This window comes from Scyliorhinus torazame, chromosome X (genome assembly GCF_047496885.1).
Source record: "Scyliorhinus torazame isolate Kashiwa2021f chromosome X, sScyTor2.1, whole genome shotgun sequence".
NCBI classification, from domain to species: Eukaryota; Metazoa; Chordata; class Chondrichthyes; order Carcharhiniformes; family Scyliorhinidae; genus Scyliorhinus; species Scyliorhinus torazame.
In genome coordinates this window covers 40483958-40497153 of record NC_092738.1, presented here as the reverse complement: position 1 = coordinate 40497153, position 13196 = coordinate 40483958, and the positions used below count along the sequence as shown (strand labels likewise).

The 13196-nt window shown below is 57.3% G+C and overlaps 2 protein-coding genes across 3 annotated transcripts in view; one reads left to right on the top strand and one right to left on the bottom strand.

The window, feature by feature from the left end:
- Window positions 1–13196, top strand: part of LOC140405354 (solute carrier family 26 member 10-like) — a 221125-nt gene that overhangs the window by 140165 nt on the left and 67764 nt on the right.
- The window catches only part of LOC140405353 (beta-1,4 N-acetylgalactosaminyltransferase 1-like), a 192161-nt gene continuing 179696 nt past the window's right edge, over window positions 732–13196 (bottom strand). For both annotated transcript variants that reach the window (XM_072493659.1, XM_072493660.1), the window contains one exon: window positions 732–1308. In XM_072493659.1, the coding sequence (XP_072349760.1) occupies window positions 1091–1308 (218 nt within the window). In that variant the 3' untranslated portion in view covers window positions 732–1090. The remainder of the gene's footprint in view (window positions 1309–13196) is intronic.

The window sequence follows — 13196 nt, the reverse complement described above, 5'->3', positions numbered from 1 at the left end:
TGCGGCCTCCGCCCGGTGCCCCCGTAGGGGCTACAGTGGGTATTGTCCTTGGCTGGGCCGCATGATGCCCCACTAGCGGGAGGCGGCCAGGGTGAGGGGATGGTATGGCGGAGGGTGTGGTGCGGGGGTGGGGGCACCCATGCAGCTGGTGTCACTTTGCATAACCAAGGCCAAGGTAGGTGGTCAGTGGGGCGCTCAGCAAGATGGCTGCCTTGCAGACGCGGTACTGACGGTCCGTGTCCGACCTCCCCTCTCTCCCTCAGCAACCACTATGCTGGTTTCACGATTTTTAAAAGCGCAAGTGAGCCGTGCCATCGAAACTCGGCCCATCGGAGGCGGAGAATCGCGGAGGCCCGGGTCAGACCCGCTAACGATATATGTTTAATGTACGTGCGTTCTGGAACGCATTGATGCCGCTGTCGAGGTGACAGAGAATTGCGATTTGGCGTGAAATCGGTGGCCGCTGCAATTTCAGCGCCGGAACCGATTCTCCGCCCAATCGCGTTTCCTGATCTTTCGTGCTGTGTAAATAATAGCTATTGTAAATAAAAATTTATTTCTCTCTGATTCTACAACTTGGCATGGACTCTTTCAAGGTCTACAAAACCTTTGCTGCCCCACCATTAAGGGTATGGTAGCAGTGCTTTGACGAAACCAAACTAGGCCGATGCTTTTGTTAAGACGACCAGCCTGAGGAATTCTGGGTGTGAACGCACTTTCAAACAGCTGGGATCGGTCAGTACTCACTTCATTAAACAGATACATATCCAAAAACAAACACAACATAATCCAATCAAAGTCCGTCAAAAAGAGAATCTTTTGATTTTGAAGCTGACGTCAAGGGCCCTTGTGTTGCAGGACATTGGTCGAGTTTGAGAAGAGTAGAGAAGGCAAGTCCGGAAGCGATGGTTTGGTAGCAGCAAGGAGGTTTGAGCTGGAATCCCACGATCTTCGAGGTTCTGGGCAAGAGAGTGATTTCAGAATCCAAGGAGGAGTTCTTAAATGGAAGCGAGGCAAAATTCAGCTTGTTCCCGAATAACTGAGCTTTCAAATCATTTGGGTTCAAGAACAGTCAAAATGGCGTCTCTCATCAGCCGTATCGGATGCATTTAAATCGGTTTTTGAAGTAGAACAGTTTGTTCTGTAAGTTGCCATCTACCTCTGAACCCTGGACATACCGCAATCGGTGATACATTTGCTCACTTTCGCTTTTCTTTCTCCAAGGCATCGTGATTTTGGAGGCGTGATCTATCATGACATCACTGCAGGAGCCAATATGGAGTAGGCCCAAGCCATCAACGAAAAATTCTACAGCAAGGAAAAAAAAGAAGTCAAAATACACCACATCTCCCACTCTCTCAGTTTAAACCAAGCTGTTCACATCTGGGGGCTCTATTGGACACTTTGAGCTTCGTTATCTTCCTTAAGCTTGAGGTCATCCAAACCTCTGCCTCTGTCCTAACTCGCACCCAGCCCCGTTCACCCATCGCCCCCTGCGTGTGCTGACCTACATTGACCTCTGGCTGAGCAAGGCTCGATTTTAAAATTCTCATCTTTGTTTACAAATACCCTCCATAACCTCGCCATCTCTCCCTGTGTGATCTCCTTCAGCCCCGCAAGCGTGTGAATCACGTCTTACTGAAGGGCGGGGCAGGCCCGACAGGCTGAATTGTCTACTCCTGCTCCTCGTTCTTATAGAACATAGAACATAGAACAATACAGCGCAGTACAGGCCCTTCGGCCCACGATGTTGCACCGAAACAAAAGCCATCTAACCTACACTATGCCATTATCATCCATATGTTTATCCAATAAACTTTTAAATGCCCTCAATGTTGGCGAGCTCACCACTGTAGCAGGTAGGGCATTCCACGGCCTCACTACTCTTTGCGTAAAGAACCTACCCCTGACCTCTGTCCTATATCTATTACCCCTCAGTTTAAAGTTATGTTATCGGCGCTCCTCTATGGGCGCAATGGTGACACAGTGATTAGCACTGCTGCCTCACAGCGCAGGGCCGCACGGTGACACAGTGATTAGCACTGCTGCCTCACAGCGCAGGGCCGCACGGTGACACAGTGATTAGCACTGCTGCCTCACAGCGCAGGGTGTCACGGTGACACAGTGGTTAGCTCTGCTGCCTCACAGTGCAGGGTGTCACGGTGACACAGTGGTTAGCACTGCTGCCTCACAGCGCAGGGTGTCACGGTGACAGTGGTTAGCACTGCTGCCTCACAGCGCAGGGCCGCACGGTGACACAGTGATTAGCACTGCTGCCTCACAGCACAGGGCCGCACGGTGACACAGTGGTTAGCACTGCTGCCTCACAGTGCAGGGTGTCAAGGTGACACAGTGATTAGCACTGCTGCCTCACAGCGCAGGGCCGCACGGTGACACAGTGATTAGCACTGCCGCCTCACAGCGCAGGGCCGCACGGTGACACAGTGATTAGCACTGCTGCCTCACAGTGCCCGGGCCGCACGGTGACACAGTGATTAGCACTGCTGCCTCACAGCGCAGGGCCGCACGGTGACACAGTGATTAGCACTGCTGCCTCACAGCGCAGGGCCGCACGGTGACACAGTGATTAGCACTGCTGCCTCACAGCGCAGGGTGTCACGGTGACACAGTGGTTAGCACTGCTGCCTCACAGCGCAGGGCCGCACGGTGACACAGTGATTAGCACTGCTGCCTCACAGCGCCAGGGCCGCACGGTGACACAGTGATTAGCACTGCTGCCTCACAGCGCAGGGCCGCACGGTGACACAGTGATTAGCACTGCTGCCTCACAGCGCAGGGCCGCACGGTGACACAGTGATTAGCACTGCTGCCTCACAGCGCAGGGCCGCACGGTGACACAGTGATTAGCACTGCTGCTTCACAGCGCAGGGCCGCACGGTGACACAGTGATTAGCACTGCTGCCTCACAGCGCAGGGCCGCACGGTGACACAGTGATTAGCACTGCTGCCTCACAGCGCAGGGCCGCACGGTGACACAGTGATTAGCACTGCTGCCTCACAGCGAAGGGCCGCACGGTGACACAGTGATTAGCACTGCTGCCTCACAGTGCCGGGGCCGCACGGTGACACAGTGATTAGCACTGCTGCCTCACAGCGCAGGGCCGCACGGTGACACAGTGATTAGCACTGCTGCCTCACAGCGCAGGGTGTCACGGTGACACAGTGATTAGCACTGCTGCCTCACAGCGCAGGGCCGCACGGTGACACAGTGATTAGCACTGCTGCCTCACAGCGCAGGGCCGCACGGTGACACAGTGATTAGCACTGCTGCCTCACAGCGCAGGGCCGCACGGTGACACAGTGATTAGCACTGCTGCCTCACAGCGCAGGGCCGCACGGTGACACAGTGATTAGCACTGCTGCCTCACAGCGCAGGGCCGCACGGTGACACAGTGATTAGCACTGCTGCCTCACAGCGCAGGGCCGCACAGTGACACAGTGATTAGCACTGCTGCCTCACAGCGCAGGGCCGCACGGTGACACAGTGATTAGCACTGCTGCCTCACAGCGCAGGGCAGCACGGTGACACAGTGATTAGCACTGCTGCCTCACAGCGCAGGGTCGCACGGTGACACAGTGATTAGCACTGCTGCCTCACAGCGCAGGGCCGCACGGTGACACAGTGATTAGCACTGCTGCCTCACAGCGCCAGGGCCGCACGGTGACACAGTGATTAGCACTGCTGCCTCACAGCGCAGGGCCGCACGGTGACACAGTGATTAGCACTGCTGCCTCACAGCGCAGGGCCGCACGGTGACACAGTGATTAGCACTGCTGCCTCACAGCGCAGGGCCGCACGGTGACACAGTGATTAGCACTGCTGCCTCACAGCGCAGGGCCGCACGGTGACACAGTGGTTAGCACTGCTGCCTCACAGCGCAGGGCCGCACGGTGACACAGTGATTAGCACTGCTGCCTCACAGCGCAGGGCCGCACGGTGACACAGTGATTAGCACTGCTGCCTCACAGTGCCAGGGCCGCACGGTGACACAGTGATTAGCACTGCTGCCTCACAGCGCCAGGGCCGCACAGTGACACAGTGGTTAGCTCTGCTGCCTCACAGCGCAGGGCCGCACGGTGACACATTGATTAGCACTGCTGCCTCACAGTGTCAGGGTGTCACGGTGACACAGTGATTAGCACTGCTGCCTCACAGCGCAGGGTCGCACGGTGACACAGTGATTAGCACTGCTGCCTCACAGTGCAGGGCCGCACGGTGACACAGTGATTAGCACTGCTGCCTCACAGCGCAGGGCCGCACGGTGACACAGTGATTAACACTGCTGCCTCACAGCACAGGGCCGCACGGTGACACAGTAATTAGCACTGCTGCCTCACAGCGCAGGGCCGCACGGTGACACAGTGATTAGCACTGCTGCCTCACAGTGCCAGGACCGCACGGTGACACAGTGGTTAGCACTGCTGCCTCACAGCGCAGGGACGCACGGTGATACAGTGGTTAGCACTGCTGCCTCACAGTGCCAGGGCCGCACGGTGACACAGTGATTAGCACTGCTGCCTCACAGCGCAGGGCCGCACGGTGACACAGTGATTAGCACTGCTGCCTCACAGCGCAGGGCCGCACGGTGACACAGTGGTTAGCACTGCTGCCTCACAGTGCAGGGCCGCACGGTGACACAGTGATTAGCACTGCTGCCTCACAGCGCAGGGCCGCACGGTGACACAGTGATTAGCACTGCTGCCTCACAGCGCAGGGCCACACGGTGACACAGTGATTAGCACTGCTGCCTCACAGCGCAGGGCCGCACGGTGACACAGTGATTAGCACTGCTGCCTCACAGCGCAGGGCCGCACGGTGACACAGTGATTAGCACTGCTGCCTCACAGCGCAGGGCCGCACGGTGACACAGTGATTAGCACTGCTGCCTCACAGCGCAGGGCCGCACGGTGACACAGTGATTAGCACTGCTGCCTCACAGCGCAGGGCCGCACGGTGACACAGTGGTTAGCACTGCTGCCTCACAGCGCAGGGCCGCACGGTGACACAGTGATTAGCACTGCTGCCTCACAGCGCAGGGCCGCACGGTGACACAGTGATTAGCACTGCTGCCTCACAGCGCAGGGCCGCACGGTGACACAGTGATTAGCACTGCTGCCTCACAGCGCAGGGCCGCACGGTGACACAGTGATTAGCACTGCTGCCTCACAGCGCAGGGCCGCACGGTGACACAGTGATTAGCACTGCTGCCTCACAGCGCAGGGCCGCACGGTGACACAGTGATTAGCACTGCTGCCTCACAGCCCAGGGCCGCACGGTGACACAGTGATTAGCACTGCTGCCTCACAGCGCAGGGCCGCACGGTGACACAGTGGTTAGCACTGCTGCCTCACAGCGCAGGGCCGCACGGTGACACAGTGATTAGCACTGCTGCCTCACAGCGCAGGGCCGCACGGTGACACAGTGATTAGCACTGCTGCCTCACAGCGCAGGGCCGCACGGTGGCACAGTGATTAGCACTGCTGCCTCACAGCGCAGGGACGCACGGTGACACAGTGATTAGCACTGCTGCCTCACAGCGCAGGGCCGCACGGTGACACAGTGATTAGCACTGCTGCCTCACAGCGCAGGGCAGCACGGTGACACAGTGATTAGCACTGCTGCCTCACAGCGCAGGGCCGCACGGTGACACAGTGATTAGCACTGCTGCCTCACAGCGCAGGGCCGCACGGTGACACAGTGATTAGCACTGCTGCCTCACAGCGCAGGGCCGCACGGTGACACAGTGATTAGCACTGCTGCCTCACAGCGCAGGGCCGCACGGTGACACAGTGATTAGCACTGCTGCCTCACAGCGCAGGGCCGCACGGTGACACAGTGATTAGCTCTGCTGCCTCACAGCGCAGGGCCGCACGGTGACACAGTGATTAGCACTGCTGCCTCACAGCGCAGGGCCGCACGGTGACACAGTGATTAGCACTGCTGCCTCACAGCGCAGGGCCGCACGGTGACACAGTGATTAGCTCTGCTGCCTCACAGCGCAGGGCCGCACGGTGACAGTGATTAGCACTGCTGCCTCACAGCGCAGGGCCGCACGGTGACACAGTGATTAGCACTGCTGCCTCACAGCGCAGGGTGTCACGGTGACACAGTGATTAGCTCTGCTGCCTCACAGCGCAGGGCCGCACGGTGACACAGTGATTAGCACTGCTGCCTCACAGTGCCAGGGCCGCACGGTGACACAGTGATTAGCACTGCTGCCTCACAGCACAGGGCCGCACGGTGACACAGTGATTAGCACTGCTGCCTCACAGCACAGCGCCGCACGGTGACACAGTGATTAGCACTGCTGCCTCACAGTGCCAGGGCCGCACGGTGACACAGTGATTAGCACTGCTGCCTCACAGCGCAGGGCCGCACGGTGACACAGTGGTTAGCACTGCTGCCTCACAGTGCCAGGGCCGCACGGTGACACAGTGATTAGCTCTGCTGCCTCACAGCGCAGGGTCGCACGGTGACACAGTGATTAGCACTGCTGCCTCACAGCGCAGGGCCGCACGGTGACACAGTGGTTAGCACTGCTGCCTCACAGTGCAGGGTGTCACGGTGACACATTGGTTAGCACTGCTGCCTCACAGCGCAGGGCCGCACGGTGACACAGTGATTAGCACTGCTGCCTCACAGCGCAGGGCCGCACGGTGACACAGTGATTAGCACTGCTGCCTCACAGCGCTGGGCCGCACGGTGACACAGTGATTAGCACTGCTGCCTCACAGTGCCAGGGCCGCACGGTGACACAGTGATTAGCACTGCTGCCTCACAGCGCAGGGCCGCACGGTGACACAGTGATTAGCACTGCTGCCTCACAGCGCAGGGCCGCACGGTGACACAGTGATTAGCACTGCTGCCTCACAGCGCGGGGCCGCACGGTGACACAGTGATTAGCACTGCTGCCTCACAGCGCAGGGCCGCACGGTGACACAGTGATTAGCACTGCTGCCTCACAGCGCAGGGCCGCACGGTGACACAGTGATTAGCACTGCTGCCTCACAGCGCAGGGCCGCACGGTGACACAGTGATTAGCACTGCTGCCTCACAGCGCAGGGCCGCACGGTGACACAGTGATTAGCACTGCTGCCTCACAGCGCAGGGCCGCACGGTGACTCAGTGATTAGCACTGCTGCCTCACAGCGCAGGGCCGCACGGTGACACAGTGATTAGCTCTGCTGCCTCACAGCGCCAGGGCCGCACGGTGACACAGTGATTAGCACTGCTGCCTCACAGCGCAGGGCCGCACGGTGACACAGTGATTAGCTCTGCTGCCTCACAGCGCCAGGGCCGCACGGTGACACAGTGGTTAGCACTGCTGCCTCACAGCGCAGGGCCGCACGGTGACACAGTGGTTAGCTCTGCTGCCTCACAGCGCAGGGCCGCACGGTGACACAGTGGTTAGCACTGCTGCCTCACAGTGCAGGGTGTCACGGTGACACAGTGGTTAGCACTGCTGCCTCACAGCGCAGGGCCGCACGGTGACACAGTGATTAGCACTGCTGCCTCACAGCGCAGGGCCGCACGGTGACACAGTGATTAGCTCTGCTGCCTCACAGCGCAGGGCCGCACGGTGACACAGTGATTAGCACTGCTGCCTCACAGCGCAGGGTGTCACGGTGACACAGTGATTAGCACTGCTGCCTCACAGCGCAGGGCCGCACGGTGACACAGTGATTAGCACTGCTGCCTCACAGTGCAGGGCCGCACGGTGACACAGTGATTAGCACTGCTGCCTCACAGCGCAGGGCCGCACGGTGACTCAGTGATTAGCACTGCTGCCTCACAGCGCAGGGTGTCACGGTGACACAGTGATTAGCACTGCTGCCTCCCAGCGCAGGGTGTCACGGTGACACAGTGATTAGCACTGCTGCCTCACAGTGCAGGGTGTCACGGTGACACAGTGGTTAGCACTGCTGCCTCACAGTGCAGGGCCGCACGGTGACACAGTGATTAGCACTGCTGCCTCACAGCGCAGGGCCGCACGGTGACTCAGTGATTAGCACTGCTGCCTCCCAGCGCAGGGCCGCACGGTGACACAGTGATTAGCACTGCTGCCTCACAGCGCAGGGCCGCACGGTGACACAGTGGTTAGCACTGCTGCCTCACAGCGCAGGGCCGCACGGTGACACAGTGATTAGCACTGCTGCCTCACAGCGCAGGGCCGCACGGTGACACAGTGATTAGCACTGCTGCCTCACAGCGCAGGGCCGCACGGTGACACAGTGATTAGCACTGCTGCCTCACAGCGCAGGGCCGCACGGTGACACAGTGATTAGCACTGCTGCCTCACAGCGCAGGGCCGCACGGTGACACAGTGGTTAGCTCTGCTGCCTCACAGCGCAGGGCCGCACGGTGACACAGTGGTTAGCACTGCTGCCTCACAGCGCAGGGCCGCACGGTGACACAGTGGTTAGCACTGCTGCCTCACAGCGCAGGGCCGCACGGTGACACAGTGATTAGCACTGCTGCCTCACAGCGCAGGGCCGCACGGTGACACAGTGATTAGCACTGCTGCCTCACAGCGCAGGGCCGCACGGTGACACAGTGATTAGCACTGCGGCCTCACAGCGCAGGGCCGCACAGTGACACAGTGATTAGCACTGCTGCCTCACAGCACAGGGCCGCACGGTGACACAGTGATTAGCACTACTGCCTCACAGCGCAGAGCCGCACGGTGACACAGTGATTAGCTCTGCTGCCTCACAGCGCAGGGCCGCACGGTGACACAGTGGTTAGCTCTGCTGCCTCACAGTGCAGGGTGTCACGGTGACACAGTGGTTAGCTCTGCTGCCTCACAGCACCAGGGCCGCACGGTGACACAGTGATTAGCACTGCTGCCTCACAGCGCAGGGCCGCACGGTGACACAGTGATTAGCACTGCTGCCTCACAGCGCAGGGCCGCACAGTGACACAGTGGTTAGCTCTGCTGCCTCACAGCGCAGGGCCGCACGGTGACACAGTGGTTAGCTCTGCTGCCTCACAGCACCAGGGACCCGGGTTCAATTCCAGCCTCGGGGTTGTTATATTTACACTTTGTTGTAATGTGCCGTTATTCTCTGCCTGGAGATGCAGAATGGTCTGATGGTGTGATGATAAAGAAACCAGCAATCTTTAGATTGAAGCAAATCTAATTTATTGAATAACGATTAAATTAAATAGCGTTTGCATGCTCTGCAGAGCTATAACTATTAATCAGTAATCTGTAATCTAATATTAACTAATGATGTACTCGTGATACTTCTCTCTAATCGATATTACCCCCTGAGCTGTGAGCAATCCCTTTCCTCTGGTAACACTTTTTTCAAAAAAAATAATTTTTTATTGAAGTTTTCACAAAATATCAACAACAGAATGAAAAAGAAACCCAATGGAATTAAATACAAAACAAAATAAAACAACCCCCGTGCTCCCCTCCCCTATACATAAATAATAAATGAACACCCTGAATTAACACAAAGCAACCATAGCAAATATATACACCCCCTCAGATCCCCCAGGGTAAACAAACAAAAATAAAATAGAACCCCCCCCCCCCCCCCCCGAGCTGCTGCTGCTGCCGACCATTGTCTACCGTTCTGCCAGGAAGTCTAAGAACGGTTGCCACCGCCTGAAGAACCCTTATACCGATCCCCTTAAGGCAAATTTCACCCTCTCCAATTTAATGAACCTCGCCATATCGTTGATCCAGGATTCCACGCTTGGGGGCCTCGCATCCCTCCACTGAAGAAGAATCCTTCGCCGGGCTACCAGGGACGCAAAGGCCAGAATTCCGGCCTCTTTCGCCTCCTGCACTCCCGGCTCCTCTGCCACCCCAAATATTGCGAGCCCCCAGCCCGGTCTGACCCTGGATCCTACCACCCTCGACACTGTCCTCGCTACGCCCTTCCAAAATTCCTCCAGCGCTGGGCATGCCCAGAACATATGGGTGTGGTTTGCTGGGCTCCCTGAGCACCTAACACACCTGTCCTCACCCCCAAAAAACCGGCTCATCCTTGTCCCGGTCATGTGTGCACTGTGCAGCACCTTAAACTGTATGAGGCTGAGCCTCACGCACAAAGAGGAAGAGTTCACTCTCCCTAGGGCATCTGCCCACGTCCCCTCTTCGATCTCCTCTCCCAACTCCTCCTCCCACTTACCTTTCACCTCCACCACCGAGGCCTCCTCCTCCTCCTGCATCACCTGGTAAGTTTCCGAGATCTTCCCCTCTCCAACCCACACCCCGAGAGCACCCTGTCCTGTCCTGTGCCGCGTGTGGCAGCAGCCGCGGGAATTCCACCACTTGCCGCCTGGCAAACGCCCTTACCTGTAAATATCTGTAGGTGTTCCCCGGGGGGAGCCCGTACTTCTCCTCCAGCTCACCCAGGCTCGCGAACTTCCTATCCACAAACAGGTCCCCCAACCTTCTTATCCCTGCCCTGTGTCACCCCGAAAACCCTCCATCTATTCTCCCTGGGACAAACCGGTGGTTCCCCCGTATTGGGGTCCACTCCGAGGCCCCAACTTCACCTCTGTGCCGCCTCCACTGCCCCCAGATTTTGAGGGTAACCGCCACCACCGGGCTCGTGGTATACCTCCTTGGAGGGAGCGGCAGCGATGCCGTTGCCAGCGCCCCCAGATTCGTACCCACACAAGACGCCGTCTCCCGCCTCTTCCATGCAGCCCCCTCCCCCTCCATCACCCACTTGCGCACCAGCGCCGCATTGGCGGCCCAGTAGTACCCACAGAGGTTGGGCAGCGCCAGCCCCCCCCCCCCCCCACCATCTCTACTCCGCTCCAGGAACACCCTTCTCACCCTCGGAGTCCCTCGCGCCCACACAAACCCCGTTATGCTCCTGTTGACCTGCCTAAAGAAGGCCTTCGGGATAAGAATGGGGAGGCACTGGAACAGGAACAAAAACCTTGGGAGCACCGTCATCTTGACTGACTGCACCCTACCCGCCAGGGTCAGCAGCAACACGTCCCACCTCTTAAACTCCTCCATTTGCTCCACCAGCCTCGTGAAATTAAGTCTATGCAGGGCCCCCCAGCTCCTGGCCACCTGGACCCCCAAATACCTGAAGCTCCTCTGTGCCCTTTTTAGTGGGAGCTCGCCAATTCCCCTCTCCCGGCCCCCTGGGTGAACCAGGAACAACTCGCTCTTCCCCAGGTTGAGCTTGTACCCTGAGAAATCCCCGAACTCCCTGAGGATCCACATTACCTCAGGCATTCCCCCCTCCGGGTCCGCCACATACAGCAGCAAGTCGTCCGCATAGAGCGACACCCTATGCTCCACCCCACCCCACACCAGCCCCTTCCAGTTCCTCGACTCCCTCAATGCCATAGCCAGGGGTTCAATCACCAGCGTGAATAGCAGGGGGGACAGGGAACACCCCTGCCTCGTCCCTCGATGTAACTGAAAGTACTCAGACCTCCTCCTATTTGTGGCCACACTCGCCATCGGGACCTCGTACAACAGCCTAACCCACCTGACGAACCCCTCCCCAAACCCGAACCTCTTCAGCACCTCCCACAGGTACCCCCGCTCTGCCCTATCGAAGGCCTTCTCAGCGTCCATCGCCACAACTATCTCCGCCTCCCCCTCCCTCGCCGGCATCATAATAACGTTCAGGAGCCTCCGCACATTCGCGTTCAACTGCCTCCCCTTCACGAACCCCGTCTGGTCTTCGTGGATCACCTGCGGCACCCAGTCCTCAATTCTCGTGGCTAAGTCCTTCGCCAGCACCTTGAAAGAACAACAAAGAACAAAGAAAAGTACAGCACAGGAACAGGCCCTTCGGCCCTCCAAGCCCGTGCCGACCATGCTGCTCGACTAAACTACAATCTTCTACACTTCCGGGGTCCGTATCCCTCTATTCCCATCCTATTCATGTATTTGTCAAGATGCCCCTTAAATGTCACTATCGTCCCTGCTTCCACCACCTCCTCCGACAGCGAGTTCCAGACACCCACTACCCTCTGTGTAAAAAACTTCTCGTACATCTACTCTAAACCTTGCCCCTCGCACCTTAAACCTATGCCCCCTAGTAATTGACCCCTCTACCCCGGGGAAAAGCCTCTGACTATCCACTCTGTCTGTGCCCCTCATAATTTTGTAGACCTCTATCAGGTCTCCCCTCAACCGCCTTCGTTCCAGTGAGAACAAACCAAATTTATTCAACCGCTCCTCATAGCTAATGCCCTCCATACCAGGCAACATTCTGGTAAATCTCTTCTGCACCCTCTCTAAAGCCTCCACATCCTTCTGGTAGTGTGGCGACCAGAATTGAACACTATACTCCAAGTGTGGCCTAACTAAGGTTCTATACAGCTGCAACATGACTTGCCAATTCTTATACTCAATGCCCCGGCCAATGAAGGCAAGCATGCCGTATGCCTTCTTGACTACCTTCTCCACCTGTGTTGCCCCTTTCAATGACCTGTGGACCTGGACTCCTAGATCTCTTTGACTTTCAATACTCTTGAGGGTTCTACCATTCACTGTATATTCCCTACCTGCATTAGACCTTCCAAAATGCATTACCTCACATTTGTCCGGATTAAACTCCATCTGCCATCTCTCCGCCCAAGTCTCCAAACAATCTAAATCCTGCTGTATCCTCTGACAGTCCTCATCGCTATCCGCAATTCCACCAACCTTTGTGTCGTCTGCAAACTTTCTAATCAGACCAGTTACATTTTCCTCCAAATCATTTATATATACTACAAAGAGCAAAGGTCCCAGCACTGATCGCTGTGGAACACCACTGGTCACAGCCCTCCAATTAGAAAAGCATCCTTCCATTGCTACTCTCTGCCTTCTATGACCTAGCCAGTTCTGTATCCACCTTGCCAGCTCACCCCTGATCCCGTGTGACTTCACCTTTTGTACTAGTCTACCATGAGGGACCTTGTCAAAGGCCTTACTGAAGTCCATATAGACAACATCCACTGCCCTACCTGCATCAAACATCTTAGTGACCTCCTCGAAAAACTCTATCAAGTTAGTGAGACACAACCTCCCCTTCACAAAACCATGCTGCCTCTCACTAATACGTCCATTTGCTTCCAAATGGGAGTAGATCCTGTCTCGAAGAATTCTCTCCAGTAATTTCCCTACCACTGAAGTAAGGCTCACCGGCCTGTAGTTCCCTGGATTATCCTTGCTACCCTTCTTAAACAGAGGAAC